Below are 22,777 nucleotides of genomic sequence, written 5' to 3'. Positions count from 1 at the left end.
ACTACATAGTGATATATGCTGCTATCTCTTTATATTCTGTGATGACAGAGTGAACATTTTAGAACATTTCAACCAGGTTAAAAAGTACTTTGAGTCATTAATCTTGAGCTATAATCAAACCAATTGTCCTAAAAGGCTTAGTTTAAAATTCCTGTCAAATTTTAAAGATCTTAGAAACTTTGACAGCCACCTAGATTAAAAATAAAGGTTCATGTTACAGTTTGTTTCTATTAGAGTGAAACAAATTGGTACCCTACACAGTATTGGTAATATTTGGCCAGGAGAAGCGATTTTGTGATTTTACTCCTGTGGTAGACTGAATCACAGAGAATAATTAAAGAACTCAACATAGAATCACAGGCTTTTATGCCATTTTGTTATGTGATCAAACATTTATAGAAAAAAATCTCTCGTTATCTAAAAAACAAATAACAGTTGTTGACTATATAAGCACATAATACCTATAATTTAAAAAATATTTTTAAAGCATAATAGAGCCTTTTATCCATATTTTTTTCATATTGGTGTTTTCAGACTGGGTCTGTTTATGTAGGCCTTATTCTCTTAGAACTCAATATTTAGACCAGGCAAGCCTCAGACTCATAGATCTGCCTGCCTCTGCCTCTGGAGTGCTGGGATGAAATGTGTGTACCACCATGCCCAAAGAATTCATTTTTTATTTGGTTTTGGTTTTGGTTTTGGTTTTTCTGAGACAGGGTTTCTCTCTGTATCTTTGCACCTTTCCTGAATCTAGCTCTGTAGACCAGGCTAGCCTTGAACTCACAAAGATCCACCTGCCTCTGCCTCCCGAGTGCTTCATCTTTTATTAACATACTTTACATAAAATCACAAGGCTGCTCTAAAAATTTAAATCGATTTTGTTTTAGCTTCTTAAACTAATAATTTGTTTGCCTATCACTTTTATCAACATATTACCTGTCTGATTTTAAGTTATACATATCATTTGGTATCACTTGTGTCTAACATCAAAAGGATTTTAAAGTTATATATATATATATATATATATATATATATATATATATATATATATATATATACCACTTAGAATTTGAAAGTCTGAATTTCACATGGAACATTATGTTAAAGGAAATGAATGAGGTTTGCTGGCTCTGATCAGTTGTAGAGCATGTGCTAACCATGCTTCCCAGGGCTAAAGTCTTGGTTCAGGTCACTGAGCAAAAACTGGAGAGGGACAAAAATTAAAAAATTTCATGTAATATTATTTGTACAGAAACAAAAATTTCCTACATTTTTTCCTTGATTTTAATTCATCATTTGCCTTTGTGGGGCCATCATTAATGGGATCAATATAAGATAATACATATTGACAGTTTTACTGATCAAATCACAGTTACTAATATTTCTAGCCTTTCAATGTTAATTTGTCTTTAGAACCTGGAGCTCAATATAGTGACTATGAGGGACTAGGAAGATAAGGGAGGACTTGTCCTAGGTCAGCTAAGAGGTTCCCTTTACATTGTAAATTATCTTGCTTCTTTATTCTCTGGTTTTTGAGTGATTGTTTAATTCTTTGGAGGTTCTTAGATCTTCTCACTCTACCTTGATCTGTCAGGCCTCGGGTTTGTGGACCTTTTGTCCTTTATCAGTTTCTGACCCTTCCTTTATTAAGTTTTTATCAGTTAGTGTTTTTGCTCTTCATATCTTTCCTGGGGAGGGGAGGTTGGAGGGACTGGAAGATGCATGAAGTATGACTACTGGGGAGCCATATTTTTACATGGAGAATTGACAATTACTTCCATTTTTTTGTAGCTCAGAATCGCATTCATCTGCCATCTGCCTCAAGCATTTGTGCATTTATGTTCAAGCATCTCTACAAGGCTCCCATTGAAGTACAGATATTCTCCCGAAGAGTAACACATAACATATTGGTCAATAAAATTGTACCATTAGTGAAATTAGCATAGTAATCAACCAGCAATTATGCCCAAGAGATGAGTCATTTTAATAATACATACTGGAAACTAAGAACATATTTAGTGTAAAGAGTGAACAGACTTAGAGAGGAAGCAAATGTGATTATTTATAACTTCTCAGAAGTTATTGAAATAACCAAAAAGAAGCAACAAGGCAATGCCTCAGAATAAAAAAATGCTTACTAAGTAATTTATTCCTAAATATAGAAATTATTATCAGTCCCCTTCCAATATTCTTACACATACTAAGATATGTTAACCTCAAATGTTCCCATGCAAATTTTGTCATCTGGAGGGATCATTAAAAATTTAGCCGGGTGGTGGTGGCGCACGCCTTTAATCCCAGCACTCGGGAGGCAGAGCTAGGTGGATCTCTGTGAGTTCGAGGCCAGCCTGGGCTACCAAGTGAGTTCCAGGAAAGGCGCAAAGCTACACAGAGAAACCCTGTCTCGAAAAACCAAAAAAAAAAAAAAAAATTAATATGTTTTTAGAAGAAGTAGAAATACATAACATTTTCCTTCACTTTCCTCCATTCAGTCTTCCCTATGTACCCTACAATCAATCCCTCCCATGATCATTCCATTTTCAAGTTCATAACTTCTTTTTCTTTATTGCTTTATTGATGATGGTGTGTGTGTGTGTGTGTGTGTGTGTGTGTGTGTGTGTGTGTGTGTGTGTGTGTGTATTGGTGACATGACTACTCCTTCATATTTTTAAGGGGATCATTTTATTACAGATATGAGAGAGGTAAGCCAGAGGCAGAAAGAGAAAAAAATAGACTATGGACAGCTGACTAGACCTGGCCATCAGAGAAGCGGGAATGAACAGAGAAGTAGAGAGGAGGTTAGGGAGGGGAGGGAAGACCAAGAGATTGAGGTCATGCCAAAATAGAAGAAGGGTTATAAGGAGAATATGTAGCTGGAAGAAGGGATGTCCATGATCTAAACCAAGTTTATGGAAGGGAAGGAGGGGAGAAGAGCTGAGATGCTAGTATGGATTTTCAAATGTGTAACAGGTAATTGTGATACTGAACTATCCTGGAGGCTACCATGTGCTTTGGTATGCTAATAGACACCACAGACAGACATTTGTCCCATCTACCAGTAATGAGGGAAATTATTATTATTATTATTTATTATTATTATTATTATTATTATTATTATTATTATGGTAAAAGGAAATCAGTGTCACAAGTTTATAAGGAAGGCTGGCATTTATTTAACTGCTAAAAATCCTTCTATAGTCCAGGGTGAGCCCATTTCTGGATATTTAGACGGCCTTTTGGAATTTGGTGAAATGGAGTTTCCTTTGTACTTGATACATATAATCTCCAACCAACTGAGTTCATTTTTATTGTTTCTGTGTATAATATTACAAGGCTTAGAATATATGTTTTTTTTTTTGTGTGTGTGTGTGTGTGTGTGTATGTGTATGTAGGATATGGTTCAGCTGGACCAACAATAGCTGTCTGCCAATCGAAAGTGCAAGAATCAGTCCATGAGGCTAGATGTCCCAGCTGGTCCTCAGTATATGCTCAAAGAAGCAGGCTCTAGTGACAGTGAAGGAATGGTCTTGCCAGCCATAGTGAAAGTGAGCAGGGAAGGAAAGAGATTCCTTCTTCCATGTCCTTTATATAGGCTGCCACTGGAAGAGGTGACCTGATTAAAAGATTGTCTTCTAACCTCAAAAAAAAAAAAATCCATATGAACAGTAGAAATTTCCATTTCAAATAATTGAATTAAGAGAAATCCCTCACAGGCATACCATCTATTTAGGTTTTAATTAATTACAGATGTAGTCAAGTTGACAACCAATAATAGTCATTGCACCTGTTAATGTGGCAAATGATACTGCTATTATTCCAGTCTTCTTTAAGCTGCTATTTCTAGGAAAGACAGTTTTACAACAGACTCCTGGTATTCTGCCTCTTCCAGATGTTCAATACTCTGTTCAGAGATCCTCTGTGATCTACAGATGCCAAAACCGAGATGTAGCTGTATCCACTTGATTGGGTCTCCTCATAACCCATTGATCTCTGCTTTATGTCCAGTTTTGATTAAAGTTTAAAGCACACTAAATTTGCAACAACTTTCTCATCTCAGAAAAATGGTGCTTTATAAGCATTATAAAATAAATGTTCAGTAACTTTTCTCTGAGAAATCTTGCAACATTATGTTTACTAAATATTTGAGACTAATAATCAACCTACTAGGAGGTTTATCTGTTCTTCCATCAAAAAATCAATGATTGGTAGTAAGCAGATCAGAAGATAATGCAGAAGTCTCTCCCATGTTTTATTTATTTTACCAAGTTATAATGTATATATCACTTTATAAATGAATTTATCTTTCAGAGATGTGTGTTAATGAACTGATTTCTCTGTATTTGCAAAGTCTTCGAAGAAATAAACATTCAGTTTAGAATGTGAAGGTAATCTGCTGCATCTCCCTGAGGGATATTCTCTATATAATACTCCTTTATGTAGGTCATTTTCAATAATAGAGTAATGGCATTTTCAGCAGCTCCCTTAGGACATTCTTTCAAAATATAATATTTTATTTTCACATTTTTATGTACAGCTGAGTTTAAGTAATAAAGGTCACAGTGGTATTCTATAGGTGCTCTTACAGGAAGCATTAACTTATTTTAAAACTCCAATTTTCCTTGATGTTTACAAAAATTAACTATGTCTATTATTCTTGTAACGTAATGTACTTATAGAGTATAAAGTTGTTTTGCTAATCAACTTTTTTTCTAAAGAGTTCCTCGACTTGAACACACCTGTACGAAACCCTAAGTCCTGCCTTGACCTACGTCTCTGTACAGTTTGGCCTCAGAGTAATTGCTAATAATTACTGTAGTATCTTCAGGCTTTAAAGGATGATTTCATTGCATATTGTGTGACTCTGGATTTTTGAGGCTCTTTAAAGAGCTCTGTTGCTAAAAGAATAATGAACTGTCTGGCATGATTAAGTAGAAACCAGGGACAGAGGAAACAGTATAATTAGGTTTTATTTGTGGGCAGTTAAAGTATTTCAGTTCCAAAGTTAGGTGTAATACAACATTTTTTAAATGTGTCTATTTTTGTCCTAGTTACATTACTTAAGTATACCCTATTATCTCTGTGAAACATTATACTATGGACTTACTATCAATTTTTGTTATATGTGGGTTAGAAATAGTACTATAAACTATTTTCTTCAAGGAAATAGCCACATAATTCTTTATAAAGGTGTCTTCTTGTTAATTTGATAATATGGAAACCCACTACAAATTTCCATCCCTCCCTTTAAATTTATCCAATAATTATGGATAATACACTAAATTATCATGACAGATATTAAATATATTTCATTTAAGGAAAACTATCTATTTTCTAGCTTGAAAGATAGACCATTAGCAAATATATTCTGAGAGGTGGTGATGAGTGCTACCCAAAAACAAACAAAAGAGAGAATACCATGAAGATGGGTATGGAGCTAGAGAATATCTAAGTGGAGTATATTATTTTTAATTGTGTACTAGAAATGACTCAATGAGGAAGTGCCTTTTCAGAGACATCTTAATAGAAGGAGGAAGTGAGTTACTCTACAATCATTGAGAATATTCTAGCCATAAACAAAGGAAAAGCCAAAGCCGTGAGAGTACGGTATCATCACTGTATTTAGGACACCACAACCAAGCCAATGTGGTAGAGCATGGTAGACATTTAGGGAAGTAGATTATAAATTGAGAAATTTGATAGAGACAAGATGGATCACGTCAGCCAAAAAAAAAAAAAAAAAAAAAAAAAGGCTTGTGGCTTTCACCATGCTGTCATGGGAAGCATGGTGAAAGAGAGACATTCTGCCCAAATACTGTTATAAAGTGAGTGATATGATTCTAAATTGTCCATCTTCTCAATAGTGCTCTCATCTTTCCTCAGAATGTATTAATTAATAAGTTGTCATTGGCCAAGGGGACTTTGAGGATAATCAGATGTCTCCTAGTGAAAAATATTCTAGATAAATTCAATAAAAGTAGACAGAATCAGAAGTCAAAATAAAGGATAAAAGTGATAGAGATAGAACAGTGAGCTTTGAAAATAGGTTGAAAGAGGCACATCACAAAATCACAGAAAGCATGAAGATGCTGAGAAAATTCAGGAAGAGATTTCCTGAAGAAACCTGCCTGTGGTCTTTGTGGTTTTATCCTGGAGAAATTGATTTCAAATTACTGATTGTAGGAGAGTAAAAGTTTGTTTTCCTGAGACAGTAAATTTGTGGTAATTTGTTATCACCCAAAATGAAACTAAAATATATCTATAGCCTCTGGTTAGAATTTGCAGACCTAAGTTTACAAAACTTAGAAGACATACATAAGCAATATTAAGAGACAATAGTGGTTTGGAGGTGTAGAACTCATGAGGGATTGAGTAGAATAAAAGAATTGTCAGGTACCCGACTGTGTGAGTTGAGTAAAAGTTAAGTGATTATATGCTTTCTATTTGCCCACAAGCAACTTTGCACAGTTTAGCAGGTATAGAAGCATAAGAGTGCATCCTACTGTTAATTTGTTGTTATCACAGATGTTCACACGGGATTGACAGGATTGAAGTCTCACAGGCCAGAATAAAGATTCTGTGTGGCTAGCTTCTGTTCTGGAAGCACTGGACCATGAGCTCCCAGTCCATTCAGTTTGGTGGTTGTATATGTTCCTCAAAGGTATGAAGATGAGATGACTAACATACAGCTTGAAGAATGAAGAATTCATTCAGGTCTTAGAAAATGAACTCGGAAACTTGCCAATTGGTATCTGGTATTCAAATCCATCCATGTTTCAGATCCCCTTAGCCACTTTTATTAGCTAAAATTCAATGGATTAGTAAATTTATTACAACTCTGAAACCTCTTTGCCATATGTTTGATATAATCATTGATTGCATATTGTATCACAGAACAGTCAGAATATAAATTATTATACAGAGACAAAGTTTAGATTTCTGCCTAACAGGTGCCAAAGATGACTGCATTTTCATCTCTAATTACGTATCTTTCTAAAACATAAATTGTGTGATTAATATTGCTTATTTTGGAATGATGAATTAAAACTGAGTGTGGTGGATTATGTCTGTAATACCAGTTGAGTGCTGCAAGATAATAGCCAAACTGGGTTGTGTTGAGACTTTTAGGACTTCCAGGGCTATAGAATGTTTGAATGAACACACAAACAAATGAAGGAATGGACAATAAATAAATTTCATGCATAATAACTAAACACAGGATATGGAAACATTTACTTTTGAAATTTGTAAATGATAATCTGAAATCTATTGCTATTGGCCAGTGGTAGTCAGGTCTGCGGTCCTGGTCTAAGAAAAACCACAAAGGACTGTGCATGCAAACTGTGGAATCATCAAAATGCAAGGCCACATTATAATGAGAATTTGCCAGAGCCAATTTTATACAATAGTGTTCTGGAGAAGCTTGAACTGTGGTAAAAGAAACTGAAGCAGCAAGGTTAGTGGACTGAAAGACACAGAGTGGGTCAGCACTGAATTTGACAAACCCTACATTTCACATCAAAACTACTGAGTCACCATTTCTCTGTGGAAAGATGCAATGCATGTGTGTAAAAGCTCTCCAGTGAGCTCTGAGACCTGATAAACTCTGAAAAACTTAACTTTAGTTGAGAAATGATAGACTGAAGAGAAATAAAAATATGCCATTGCATCTCAACAAGAGGTTCCTGAACATCAGATAGCACTTTTTTTTCTGAGTAATTTGCATAAATGTGCAGATTCAGGACACACTCCACACTTCCTGTCTCATAATCTGCATTTTAAAGGTTTCCTCAAGTGATTCATAAGTGTATTAACATTTGAGAAGCAGAGAGATAATGACATTTCAATTAAAAGTGGTGGTAAAATAATTCCAGTATAAACATATTATACATGTACTCTGATAAATTGAATGGATCACACTAGACTTTTGTTTGATTTTCTTTCTTGCTTCCCCCCCCCCATTTGACCTCTAAAATAATGATCTTTAGATACCATTTAACATTCATAAATTACATCATATCTTGAGATCTTTGGTTATGTGGGTGTATGGCCTGTCTGTATGTGAATGTATGTAAGTATATACACCTTAACACGTGTGTGGAGGTGGGAGAACAAATTCAGATGTAGGTCTGTGCCATCTACCTTGTTTGAGACAGGATCTATTATTTCTCTTGCTGCACACACTGCCAAACCTAGCTGGCATAAATGCTCCTGGGCACTCCTCAGTCTTTCTCTCTCTCCCTTGTCCCCATATAAATGCTGGAATTACTTAGGGTTACATTATGTGCACTGCTTTTACATGAGTTCTTAGATTCAAACTCATGCCCTCAAGCAGAACAGTGTTTTACAAATCTAGCCATCTTCCCAGGTTCAGGGATCTTTGATTATTTAATGAGGTATGTTCCCTAATTTGTCTGAGGGTTATAGTCTTATGGGACTACTTATTATCTAAGACTGTGAGAAGCAGAATGCCAAAACTCAGACATTAGCACCAAATGAAAACATACCTTACTTTAAAAAAAAAACTTCACAGATCTCTGAGCATAAACATGAATACGAACTTCACCATTCTCTGTTCTGACTGATAGACCTGGAACGCAGGGCATAAGAGAAGAAGCAAAATAACTACCCAACACTGTGTAATACCTGCTTGGATTCAAAGAAGCAACTGCAACATTTTAAGGAAGCAAAACTGCGTAAATTGTTTCTACCTTTTAAAGTTTAATCGTACTTGGAAATCAATCTTGTGAACTGATTTCTAAGAGAAAATAAACAAACAAAAAATCAAAACAACAATAATTACACTCACTTTAAAGATTCTACAAGGCTGATGGACCTTTGAAATTTAGTAAATGTGGAGAGATGAAATATTTAGATTCAGATCTTTTGTTCTATAACTGTAAAAGTTTGTGAAACTGACCATGTTGCAGTAATCTTAATCGATGTTTCTGGGCTCAGTTACTTTTAATTGGCTCCAGATTATACCACCTCTCATTTCCCATAAGAGGAAAGTTGTACTATCGTGTGGGCAGTCTCTTAAAAGTGACTTCATTGCCTCATAATTAAGATTTTTTCTTTAAATGATATTTCACTCTCAGTATGATGTACCTATATTTTCTGTGAACCAATTCAGTTCACAGTAAATGGAGAGTAATTCAGTGATAAGTATATGAATTATTTTTGTAATGAAAGTCATCAAATACCACTAAACTAAATAGTAAACTCTAGACTAAAGTAAATGTGATCTGCAGTAATGTAAACAAGGTGTTTCAAATTAAATTTGATCAAAATTTGTAACTTAGTTTATATAACCAGTGAAGGTCTGTTTCATTAAACTGTTGTCATCAAATTGATTACAACATAAAATTGTAATAGGAAATAAATGGAAATGCATAAAGTTATCTGAGACAATTTTCTTTTGAAAACTTGATTTTGGTGGTTGAGAAAAGGTCTACGGCTATTCTTATAATACAGAAAAAGGAAAAAGAGTTCTAAGGAGCTGTCCTCTATTCTGTTTAAACTCTAGGGTTTAACTCCTATCAGTATCTTTTCTGGAAAAGAATCTGATTCTTGGAGTGAGCCTGAGTTATTGTATTTGGATTGTTTTCTGCAAATGTTCACTTTCATCTGTGACTAAGAGGAATACTTATGTATGAAGCACATGTAAACTATTATGTGTCCTCTCTCATGTAGAAATAAGTGTGTTCACTGGAAATACAATTTCACATTCTAAAACATAAATGTAACCCAAATGATAAAAATCATCTACCAGAACAATAGAATCATGATATTTTTTACCGATATTGTGCTCTTGATATGTAAAATGAGAACAAAACTGAAATGTTTGATTATTAGGTTCTATGAAAAGCAAACATAGCAACATCAAGGAGTAAGAAATATGAAATGCTCATGCATTAGTATCCAGCCTTTCCATCTTAGTTTATAAGTGAGAGACTGTGATCTATGGCATCTAAAATTGCTTTCTCCAAATCCATTCTAATTCATTCTTCTGCTAGAACTCAGATGAGTTTCTGATGACCATGGGGCTTGAAATTTAAGAATTTGTTCTGACAGCAGATGCTTCCTGCTGCAATAATTTGAACCTAACATAAGTTAAATCAGAAAAAGTTATTAGTCAAAGACTGAATGAATGAGAACTTTTTTTCTCAAAAAATAAACTTTTCAGCTGGTATCTGGAATCTGCATTCCTTTACCAAATTTGGGCCTGCTCGAGTCCCTGTATCAACTGAGTGGCTTTCAGTTGTGCTGTCCGCATCCTCCTACATATTTGAAGCCAGCTGTACATTGATGTGTTATTTTTTTTTTTTGCCAGTCTGACATATATCTGAGAAAAAGAACTCAGGAGGAAGAATAGTTCACTCACACAGCTGTTAGTTCATATTTTGGTGTGCCACATTGCTCTGAGCTGATGGCTACATAGTATATAATGGCAAGAGTATATGATAGAGAAGGCTATTCACATCACTTTATTCAAAAAAGACCCAGGAAGAGAAGAAGTAGCTGAAGTTATGTCCTTTGCACAGTTACATGCAAAATGGCCTAAAATCCCTTCACTAAACCATTATTCCAAAGATTATGCCCATAACTATAAGCTGGTAACCAGACCTTTAGAAGACATTGTAGCTAGAGTTTTCCTGCCTTGCCCACAGTTAGGACAAATCTTTGTCACCCACCAGTCCCACAGCCGCTCAGACCCAACCAAGTAAACACAGAGACTGATATTGCTTACAAACTGTATGGCCATGGCAGGCTTCTTGCTAACTGTGCTTAAAGCTTAAATTAATCCATTTCTATAAATCTATACCTTGCCACGTGGCTGGTGGCTTACCGGCATCTTCACATGCTGCTGGTCATGGCGGCGGCTGCAGTGTCTCTTCGCCTCAGCCTTCTGCTTCCCAGAATTCTCCTCTCTCCTTGTCCCACCTACTTCCTGCCTGGCCACTGGCCAATCAGTGTTTTATTTATTGACCAATCAGAGCAATTTGACATACAGACCGTCCCACAGCACTTCCCCTTTCTTTTTTTTAAAAGGAAGGTTTTAACTTTTACACATCTCCAAAGTCAGCTTGGTATATTTGGGAATTTGGGCGTAGCTTCTCTTACTACTTCCTGCTGGAGAGGGGCGCTGTATCTTATGGGGACACAAAGAAAATTTTAGGATCATGGAGTAGTCCGTGAGACCGTATTGTCTGAGCCAGTTGCCTTGAAACGATTCTGGATGTTGAATCATCTGGGTCATGGTGTCATCAGAGATCTTTCAGGTGGTCTTGGCTGGTCAAACCTGATGTATCTTAATCTGGAACAAATCCATAGCCTCTGGCTTTCTGTGGAAACAAAACCAGAGCCTCTTTTCCAAAGCAACATATCCTTATAGCCAAATTTTGAAGTCAAGGTACCTTTAAAATACACATTTTGGCATAACTCAACAGCTTTTGCAATCAAATGTTTTTCTTCAGTTACGAATATCAAAGACAGCATAATCCAGAGTCTCTGTGTGATAGCCATCTTTATGTGGCTTATTTTTTTATATTACCTTGAGCCTATTGCTTTAAACTGCAGCCTTTTAAGCCTGAAACAGTGCTGTGGCTGCTGGCTCCTCCCACTTCAGCTTCCCAATATGGCGGTGGTACGTTTTCCGCCAGCTTTGGGAGCCATCCTGGGTCTATGCTTTTATCAAAGCAGCGTGTAGCCCAGAAACCTCTTTTTGTTTTGTACTAGTAAAGGCTAAATCCACCACGCAGCTTAATGTGCCACTTGCAGAGGCCTCATTCCCGCCATACTGCAGACCGAGCTCACACGCTAGGAACCCGCCAGTAGCTCAAACCGGCAGGCTGCCGCTCATTTGAGAGAGACAATTAGGAAACTGTTTTTAGCTCCATTTTAGAATCTTTTCTCAGGTTTTAGGTAGAAACTTTTGCCAACACGTTGGGCGCCATTTGTAGCTAGAGTTTTCCTGCCTTGCCCACAGTTAGGACAAATCTTTGTCACCCGCCAGTCCCACAGCCGCTCAGACCCAACCAAGTAAACACAGAGACTGATATTGCTTACAAACTGTATGGCCATGGCAGGCTTCTTGCTAACTGTGCTTATAGCTTAAATTAATCCATTTCTATAAATCTATACCTTGCCACGTGGCTGGTGGCTTACCGGCATCTTCACATGCTGCTGGTCATGGCGGCGGCTGCAGTGTCTCTTCGCCTCAGCCTTCTGCTTCCCAGAATTCTCCTCTCTCCTTGTCCCACCTACTTCCTGCCTGGCCACTGGCCAATCAGTGTTTTATTTATTGACCAATCAGAGCAATTTGACATACAGACCGTCCCACAGCAAGACATGGACCTTTGTAAGGCATTTGAGAACCCAACTGTTCCATTTGTGATATCTTATAACCTTGAGAGAGTGCCATATCATCTTTTACACAAACTTTATGCTTGAGAACACACAATGAAGTTATAAAAAAAGAAAGAAAAAAAAGTAAAAACAAAAAAAAATGTGTTGGTCTGAATTCATGAAGGCCATTCTAAGCTGTATGACCCATGCACCACAGGTTGGGCATGCTTGTGGAATGACATGTTAAAGAGACTGAAGGCATTTAGAACAGACACACTCTTGTATATATGTATGTGTATGTAATGGTATATGTCTGTGCTTGTTTATGTGCACATACATGCAGCTGTGGAAGATGGACAAACTTGCGTGAAGTTGCACAGATACTGTCCACCATTTCTGAGATAGAGTTGCTATGTCTTATGGCTTGCCCTGGAGGGGAGGCTAGCTGGCCATTCAGATCCCCAAATATCCATGTATATCTGCCTGCCCACCCTTGGGATTGCAAGCATAGAATATTGCAACCAGCTATTTTACATGGGGGCTGGAGATTGAACGTGGATGCTCATACTTACTCATATAGCAAAATGTAACCAATTGAACTATCTCTCTAGCCACAAAAGTACACAATTTCAAAAATCTTTCCCTGCAGTTGATTGGATTCTTGAATATGGTGGGAAACTACTACTGAAATTTTGTATGTTCACCTCCAGGTTGAACTTGTTCAGCTGGCTGAGGTGTTATTCCATTTCACATAAAATCTGAGTTGCAGTGACATCAAAGCCTGGACTTTGATGGTCACTTTCACACCAGAGCAGAGTAGTAACTCAGTAATGTTTAGTCCCCAAATATCATTCTTTATCAGTAATGCTTTGGCATCAAGGAAATTAGTGTGAGGTAAGAAGTATAGTGGCAGTTTGCCCAGTGGTCAGCAGTCCTTTCTGTTTCTGATGGCTGCTCTCCTTTTGAAAATTTTATTTTTGCCATGTTTAGATGGTAAGTAAATTAGCCATGCTGATTTTTCACAGTAAATCAAAAATACAGAGAATAATGAATATATAGTGGTGGCTATAGCAAATCTATCAAGGAAATATATTTCTGACATTTTTTTCAGCTACAAAAATTCTACTCAAATTAATCTATAAAAAGATAAATCATTTTGCTCTTCTGTGTGGATTACAAAAGAAAATTCTTAAAGGAAAGAAAAAGAACCCGAGGGTAGAAGTAAGCTAGTAAAAACACTGAATTTTGTTGTTTTGGTCTTCTACAGACACTAAAATGAACTTAAAATAAGTGGCCAAGAATGTTCATTTTCCTGAAATTTTATTATAGGAAGAATGATTAAAGAAAGAACAAGAATAAAAATTTAAGATTTTCTACCGCTGGTTAATAACAGTGAACCCAAAGCAAAATTATTGAATACACAGTCTATGGCTAGCCTGGGGGCCCATACCAGAACACAAATGCTAAAGTGGAAGAGCCTGCAGGATCAGATCAGGATTTAAAATCAGTCTGTGGTTCTCCTTGATTGTTGTCTTAGTATATACCTTTAATAGTGGCACTTCTAGGTAGAGGGATGAGAATCCCTCGAATTTTGAGGCCAGCCTTGCCTACTTAGTGAGTCCAAGACCAGCCACAACTTCAGAATGAAACTCTATCTGCAAAAGAAAAAAACAAGGAAAGTCTATGTAAAATAAATAAATAAATAAAACATTATTTTTCCTAAATCTTAGGTAAATGACTATAGCAAATCGAAATCATTGGATGTAGCTATCATTTTGATATGCTTAATGATGCTAAGGTTTATCTGCTCACGCTAATAGAAAAAAACTGAGGCAACTTGAGAAAACCACAAGTTAAAAATAATGTGTTGTTTTACATAGTATGTTTATAACCTTGGGAATTTCATACCTACATGCAAAGCATTTAAGATAATATTCCTCGCTGCTCCCAAACCTGTCTCATCTCAGATCCACCTTCTACTTATCCCCCAATTCCTTTACATAACCTACTGAGTCCAACTTCTGTTGCCAATATACTCATGGATGGCAAAAATAATCCAAAGTAATATGGAATGACTTATCTGTTTTTTCATTGAAAATAGATTCTTCTCTCATATAACACTTCCCAACCACAGTTTCCTCTCCCTTTATTCCTCTTAGCCCCACCCACCTCCTCTCTCCCCTAGATCTCCTCCCATTTTGTTTTCTCTTCAGAACAGGCCTCCAAGTGATGACAGCTGAACGGAAAAAAATTTAAAAAAAAGATTCAATAAGACAAAGTAAAAGGCCTCATAGCAAGGCTGGACAAGACAAATCAATAGGAGGAAGAGAGCCAACAGTGTGCTTAGATGTATTTTACCTGATAACAACTACATGACGAATTCATTCACAAAAAAGAAAGAAAAAAAGAAAGAAAGAAAGAAAGAAAGAAAGAAAGAAAGAAAGAAAGAAAGAAAGAAAGAAAGAAAGAAAGAAGAAACAAACAATAGGCAAATGTCAACAACATGAAATCAGTCAGGAATGTAAATGGCCTCATCAGTTTTGCTTTGTTGTCATACAAGTTCAGAGCCAACAGGATTCAGATAATCAAGATGTGAGACTGATTTCACTAAGCCAGACACAGTGTGTGGATCACATCAGTGAGTAAGAGAATGAAAAGATGGTCCTGCTTCCATGTATAATAACGGGACATCAAGCACCACACAAGCACCATTGCTGTAAAGACAGGAGAGTTCAATTGGAATGGAAATAGTGAGCCTTCAGAAGTCAGGAGTGGAGGGGGCATTCAGATTGTCATCAATGCTTTCATTCTTGGAAAATATTTTGTTTGGTTTTTAATGAGAAGGTGACTTGTGCAGAGTATGAGACATAACTACTTTGAGATTTGATATAAATATTAAATAAGATCACTTTCAAGGTGCTCTGTTTTGTGTACTTTTGTTTGTTGTTTTTTCTAAATGTATTTCTAAAATCTGAATTTTATCTGCACTTGTCTTTTTATAAACCAAAACCTAGGGAGGGTAAATTCAGATTGAAGATTATGAAAATGAGTAAATAATTTCAGGTTTTTAAAGGAAAAAAAATCAATAAACATCTCAACATTTAAAATCACAAGGGTCAGTTTCCAGTTATTTTAAGAGAAAGGAACAAAAACTTATTGTAGTGATTAAACCATTAAAAGTATTTGTGGCAGTTTTGAATCCTTACCAGGATGTGTGATGTACCTTGAATAAGTCATCACGATTTTGCTGTTGATGTTGTTTATTTATTTTTCTTGTTTATGCATCCCAACCAAAGTTTTCCTCCCTCCCCTCTTCCCAGTTCCTTTCCCCCACCTCCGCTCTACCCCCTGCCCATCCCCTTCTCCATTGTTTCTCTTCAGGTACAGGCTGGCCTCCCTCCTGTGGATATGAGCTAGCCAAGGTATATCATGTTGTAGTGAGACTAGACTCCTCTTCTATTAAGGCTGGATGAGGCAATCTGGTAGGAGGGATAGGTCCCCAAAGCAGACATCAGAGTCAGGGGCTGGCTCTGACTGTTAGGAATCTCACAGAAAGACCATTTCATACACCTGTAACAAATATGCACAGGGCCTCCGTCAGTCCCATGCAGGCTCCCTGGTTGTTGGATGAGTCTCTATGAGCCCCCAGGAGCCCAGGTTAGTTGGTTCTATAGATTTTATTGTGGTGTCCTTGACCCCCTGGCTCCTACTAGCCTTCCCCCTCCTCTTCTATGGATTTCCTGACCCTAAAGTTTGGCTGTGGGTCTCTGCATCTGTTCCCATCAGTTGCTGAGTGAAGCCTCTCTGATGACAGCTGGGCTAGGTACCAATCTATGAGTATAGCAGACTATTGTTAGGAATCATTTCATTAGCTTTTGTTACCACTCTTATTTGGTTCTATCCTAGGTCTCTGGGATATGCCGCCTCTAGGTCTTGGCCATCAGGGGTGTGCTCTCTCTCAGGGCATGGGTTCCCAATTGGGCCAGTCGTTAATTGGTCACTTCCACAATTTCTGTGCCATCTTTACCCCAGCACATCTTGTAGGCAGGACAAGTTGTAAGTCGAAGGTTTTGTGGCTGGGTTGGTGTCCCAATCCCTCCACCGGAAGTCTTACCTGGTTGCAGGAGATGGCTGGTTAAAGCTCTGTATACCCCACTGCCAGGAGTCTCAGCTAGGGTCACGCTCATAAACTCCTGTGAGTATCCATTGCTCTAGGTTTCTAGCTAATTCCAGAGATGCCCCCAGATTCCAGTACTTGGGGCGGTTTTGAATTCTTCTCAGGATGTGTCACGTACTTTGCATAAGTCATCACAATAAAATTAAAATAATAATAATAATAATAAAACAAAATTACCCAGTTGTGCAGCCCTTACAGCCACCTAAACACACACACACACACACACACACACACACACACACACACATAACACACACATAAAATCCCAAGATATTTACAAGGAATTTAGCACTGTGACATGCATGAAATATATTACATTGATATGACTATTTTTAAATGGAGTCTGAAAGAAAAGAGTCCAGTAACACTTCTCAGTGTGTAAAGATGCTTAACCCCAGGAATGAGAACCTGAGTGTCAGCCTATGGACCCACATGGGGGAAGGGAAGCAGTAACTCCTGCAGCTGTCCTCTGACTGAGAAATACACCTACTCACCCACCCAAACAATGAGTAAAGGAAATTGTAACAAACATTTGAAATATATATATATATATAAAACAATTAACCAGCAGGCAAGCAATAATATAATAAAACATCTGTTAAAGATAAAGAATTACAATCTATTGTTGGAGAGATGGCTCAGCGGATAACCTGGGTTCCGTTGTCAGCAAACACATGGTGATTCACAGCCCCTATACTTCCAGGTCTGCCAATGGAACACCCCATTCTGAACTTTGGAGGCACCAGGCATGAACTTGGTGCAGAAATAAACATGCAGACCAAACACTCATGCGTATAAAATAAAATAAATAAATCTGCAGTTTAAAAAAGAATTACCACCTAGTTAGTGGGACTTTCAGCCTTCTAACACTGTAGTGCAGCATTGTCATTTAAAGATGTGTTGGGACACCTTAATTAGATAATAAGCATAAACAAAGCCAATGATCGGCATAAGCAACATGAGATATTCCTTGTAATAAACACTTATTCTCAAATTACCATTTTTCTTCCAACCAATTCGCAACAATTCCATATGAGAAAATATTTTTAATTTCTACTATATAATTCTGTGTGGATTTTGTTTGGTTTCACTTTTCCTCTCAATTTATACACCTAAAACAAATAGTAATTTTTCTTATATCATCCCCCAGAAAAAAAATTAGAAATATAAAGCTCACCCTACTTTCCAAATAAAGCAGATCACACAGCAAACTAATATAAATGTTTCTTTTTACTCCCTCATTTTTCTTCCCGTCCCCTTTTCCAGCTCATCCTTTCCCCAACCTTCCATTTTCATCTTTCTCCTGTGGCCCCTCTCCCTTCTTCCCTCCCTCTCACCCTCCGTGTCTCCCTCCATTTCTTCTTCTTATTTAACCCCAAGCATGTGGGTTTCCTCTTCTTGAGTAGCTTAACCAATATCTTTCTACTTCTCTTTAAAATTCTTACCATAAATGGTCACTTTATGTTATAGATTATATGTTATAGATTATAGGTATATATGCTGATACCTGAGAAATTACTCCAATTATTCTATTCAGAAAGAACCATTAATGCTCAGTAAATGTCATCTAACTATACACACACATTACTCCAAGAGCATTCCCTGCTTGGTACACTAGTTTCCAGGTTAACCCATTGTGTGTCTCTGTCTAGCTTCCTCTTTAAGGGAACTCTAATAATAACAACAATAACAACAACAAAAATCTGCCTGAGATCTACCCAAGTGTCGTTATGTGTCTATCCCAATGGTAGATGCTTAACTTGAAACTTGTTTAAGAATATATGAAAGTTCTACAGCTTTATTTATAGTCTTTATCAGATTCTTCATGTTCTTTTATATGAATGCATTATGCCTGACAAAATTCTTGAAGAAAAATTATATTACTTTAGTGGAAAGAATCACCTGTTTTGAAAGCTAAGGATTGCATAATATATAGAAATTTTAGCTCTAAAAATGCCTTAATCTGTCAGTTACCTTGAAGAACTTTCAGGATCTTAGGGAAATTATATAATGAGATTAAAAATTTGGCCTAGTGGCCCCCATTTCCTTCACAATGTCACCCTTTTCTACCCTCTAAGTTCAAGGCTGTAAAGACAATTCAAGGTAGATTCAAGGTAGACGGGAGCTCAGTGATGATAGTGCAGATATTTTCTTTGTTAACTGCTCTATTGCAGGTGCCTTTCACAGTGCCTTGTGTGGTTAGGGTTCAGCAGACTTTTATAGAATAATAACCATTGATCCTAAGAGAAAAAAACATTGTACTCTGTTAAAGTGAATCAATGTGTCAAACTTAAGTTTCGCACATAATTATAGACACAGTATATTGAGTGAAGCAAATTTAAAAATAAACTTGTATGGTTTCCTTTTAGGGGTTCAATGAAAACTTAATTCTATTGACATTTCTGAGGTAACTTGCAACACTCAAGAAAAGAAAAATGTATCCAATTAAGGAAACTGTAAAAGTAAAGGGTAAAGGTTGCTGTGCAGGCTTCAGGATATGTAACACATCAAAATTGGGATTCGCTAGTTTAGCTCCATTGATCTCTAAAAGGAGTGAATATATTTAACAGAAGTTAAATAAATCATTTATTAGCCGTCACCAAGTATTGCTGGGCAAAAGACTTCGCTGTTGAGGAGCTTTCGGTGTGAGGTTGGTGAAATCAGCATCTTCTATCCTAATTACTTAAGGTCTGCCTTTAAGCAGAGGATATCTTTAATAATTCTCAGAACATTTTCAACCTCATAAAATTTTAATTAACAATTAGCATTGTTCATAGATCATCACTATGAACTGCTGCTAATTGCTTAGCACTGCTAAGGAAGCCGAAAACTGATTTGCCATGTTCCTCTACATCTACATCAGTGGGTTTTTCAGCAAGTCGGGACAAAACAAAAATTAAAACTTGTATATGCCCCACCCCACCCCCCAACCACACAAACAAGGCAAAAATGACATAAATGAAAAAAATAAAGGAGAGTGTTCTGAAATTTTGCTACTTTCCAAAACAAAGATGTGTGGAACTTTCAAGGTGCCTATTACAGATGGATCAGTGAGGTCGTGGATATTTGGTTGGGGAATATGGAAGAGAAATGACCCTTGAAGGAACTAGTAATTAAATGAAAACAGGCCAGGCAAAAGGCAGCTGCAAGCTCATGATCCTTTTGCAAGAGGCAGGCTTTGGTTTAAGTAAAATGTGTTAGCTCTGTGGCTGTAGAGCCACGAAGTACACCACCACAGACCTAAAAGTGAGAAATTAGTTTGAACTTTGAAAGTGTGGCTGGGTTATAGAGGGGAAAAAAGGCTCATACAAAAAAATTTAAATTAAATATCCAGGGAAGTTAGTCATCACTGGAGATTTCAGAGAGAAGTAGTTTAAAGTAATGAATGTATGTTTGAACACAGTAAAATTGTTTGCTTTTGAGGAGATGAAAATACAGGTCATATGGGAACAAATTTGAAGGTTATTCTCAAGAGCAGGTTTTTAAATATAGAATATGACTGAATGTGAGTTTATTTGAAATAGTGTTATTGGCCATGAGTTTCTACCGACCACCACCAACTTGTTCAGTGATGTGACCTGTGTGCTATGGACTTAGTTCTCACCATCAGCTGTTACCGCTTCAGCAAGTATTTTATCACATGCAAAGGAATAATCAGAAAGGGATACAGGTAGTCCACAATGCTGAGCATTTACAAAATTGTTACTGCTGAAATAAATTAAGCAAATATTTAATTCCAATTATTCTCTTTTAATTTTAATTGTTGTCTGGGCATAAGGCAAATATGTTTGGTATTTTTTTTCCTTTTTGGTGACACCCAGTTTTCTTTCTCTTGTTCAGTTTTTGCTTTTGCTTTTGAAGCGGGGTCTACTCTAGCCCAGGCTAAGCTTTAGTTCCTGATTTTCTTGTTTCTATTTTTCATGTGCTATGATTATAGGAGTTGTCACTGGCTAAGTTTTAAAATGTTTCCTGCCTAAGCATTCTTGCCTATACATTTAACATCGTTCAAAAAGATTGATTCCTACATTTCAAAGGATCATTTATCTCTTCACCATTTAATAAAATGTAAAAATACCAGTTTTAAAAAAAAAGCACAGAAAACTCACCTTGTTCCTTAACTACTTGACTATTGTTTTTCATTAATGGATGAGCTCCACATCTTCAACAACTAAGGATTTACTCTTAAATTACTGGTTAAAGTTTATGCTTTATTTTGTTTTCTGATTAAAAAGTAAAAGTAGATATCCGATGATGAAAATTTCCCCTTGAATATTATGATTCATGTAATTAATTATCAATTTAGTTTCAAAGTGTTTGTTTGAATACTTGCCTTGGTTCTATGTTTGTTTATCTCTCCTATTTATTAGCATGTGTGTTATGAGTATGTTGCCATACTTATTTTCAATTTAATGCATTTTAAAACTAGAATACAGATAAGGAAATAAAAGACAAATATGACCATCACTTAAAGTAGCTTTATGTTTACTTGTGTTTTTTTTTTTTCCTGGAGCTGAGGACCGAACCCAGGGCCTTGCTCTTGCTAGGCAAGTGCTCTACCACTGAGATAAATCCCCAACCCCTTACTTGTGTTTTGAAGTGATTACAAATGACTAGATGTGGCTTTCTTATATTTAGTCAAGAAGGCCATGGAAACAAATATTTCATTTTATTAAAAAATGTTTAAAATTTATTTTCATATGACTTCATAGAAATAACATAGCAAGGCATAATGTAGAAGCAACAATATCAATGCAATGATAGCATTTAGTTTTAATGACACTGTTTTTCAAGTACTATAATTGATTTTTGTTGATGTCCATTGTATAATTTATGTATTCTAATTCATAATTCTTTTTTAATTTCTCATAAGTTTAAACATATCCCCATAAATTTTAATATATAAATCTGTAATGATTCATATGCCATAGGAATAGTCAAGATAAGTTTTATCTGTTTACCCACATATGTCTTCTTGTCATTCTTTGCTTTGGGATATACAGATAAAAGGTGAAAGAAAAAAAGACAAATTTTCTATTGGTAACAGTGAGCTTATTTGCTTTATGTTCATCTTAAAAATATGGAGACTGATACCTCTGAATGGTTTATTTCACGAAAGGATAAGATCACCACTCTATTTTTACTCTGAAAATATTTTGAAGGAGAATTTTAACTAATTTCTTCTTTCTTCCTCTGTCTCTTGTCCTCTACAGATGGACCTCTGGGTCCCCGAGGATTAGCTGAAGCTACAGAGATGTGCACTCAAGAGTGTCTGGTTTTGGGTCACTCTGATAATTGCTGGATGCCTCCTGGCTTGGGTCCATACCAACACCCAAAGTCTCCTCTGTCAACCTTTGCACCCCAGAAAGAATGGGTCAAGAAAGACAAGCTTGTGAATGGGCACACCCTGACCAGAGCTTGGAAAGAAGATACCAACAGGAACCAGTTCAATGACCGTAAGCAGTATGGCTCCAATGAAGGCCATTTCAACAATGGCAGCCACATGGCAGACATTCCTCTGGCAAATCTGAAGTCCTACAAGCATGCAGGTGGCGCGATTGAGAGTCCTAAGGAGCACCAACTTTAAGATGAAGTTGTATGGGACCTAATACCTTTAGTCTAAATAGACATGCTAATACTGTGTGTTGGAGCTTTATGTATTCAATAGATCTCTACAACTATGCCCCTTATACTAGGGAACTCATAACTTTGTGTTAGCACCATGGAGGATACAATGCTTTGCAACTTGAGAGAAAATAGTTCTACTAGCCATGTGATGATGTTCTTTACTAGCATTGATTAAACTCTCCAGAGATCTCTCCATTGTGCAATTTATTTTTGTTATTGCATTTTATTTGACCCTGGACTGCTGCTATGAACAATAGAATATGCATTTGGAGAGTAAGAAAGTTCCATGGATTAGAGTGACTGACAAAACATATCCAGTTAGAAATTTGTGCTCTTTTTGTCATTGATTTATGCTGGGACCTCTATACTTGACATTATACTTCAAACAGAACTTTAAAGATAAGCATTAAACCTATTGTGCTGTTAACACCCTTAGTGGACACTTGTAAGTCAATCAGTGTTAAAGTATTTGTAAATAGAAGCAAGCTATTATTAACAACTTTTTGTGTACTTATAGCATTCACCTAAAAATGTTGTAGCATAATTCTGTGTTGATGGTTGCTTCTTTCCTTTTTCAATTTCCCTCTTCTTATTTTTGTTGTTTCTTTCAGTGACGTGTTTCTGCGTTAG

General features: G+C 36.5%; 1 protein-coding gene across 4 annotated transcripts in view; it reads left to right on the top strand.

The window, feature by feature from the left end:
• Pcdh9 (protocadherin 9) overlaps window positions 1-22,338 on the top strand; it is an 883,393-nt gene extending 861,055 nt beyond the window's left edge. For all 4 annotated transcript variants that reach the window (XM_015987550.3, XM_006994033.4, XM_015987549.3 and 1 more), the window contains one exon: window positions 21,733-22,338. In XM_015987550.3, coding sequence (XP_015843036.1) covers window positions 21,733-22,106 — 374 coding nt within the window. In that variant the 3' untranslated portion in view covers window positions 22,107-22,338. The remainder of the gene's footprint in view (window positions 1-21,732) is intronic.
• The last annotated feature ends 439 nt before the right edge of the window (window positions 22,339-22,777 follow it).

This window comes from Peromyscus maniculatus, chromosome 9 (assembly GCF_049852395.1).
Source record: "Peromyscus maniculatus bairdii isolate BWxNUB_F1_BW_parent chromosome 9, HU_Pman_BW_mat_3.1, whole genome shotgun sequence".
Taxonomy (NCBI): Eukaryota; Metazoa; Chordata; class Mammalia; order Rodentia; family Cricetidae; genus Peromyscus; species Peromyscus maniculatus.
This window is presented reverse-complemented; position numbering and strand designations above follow the sequence as displayed.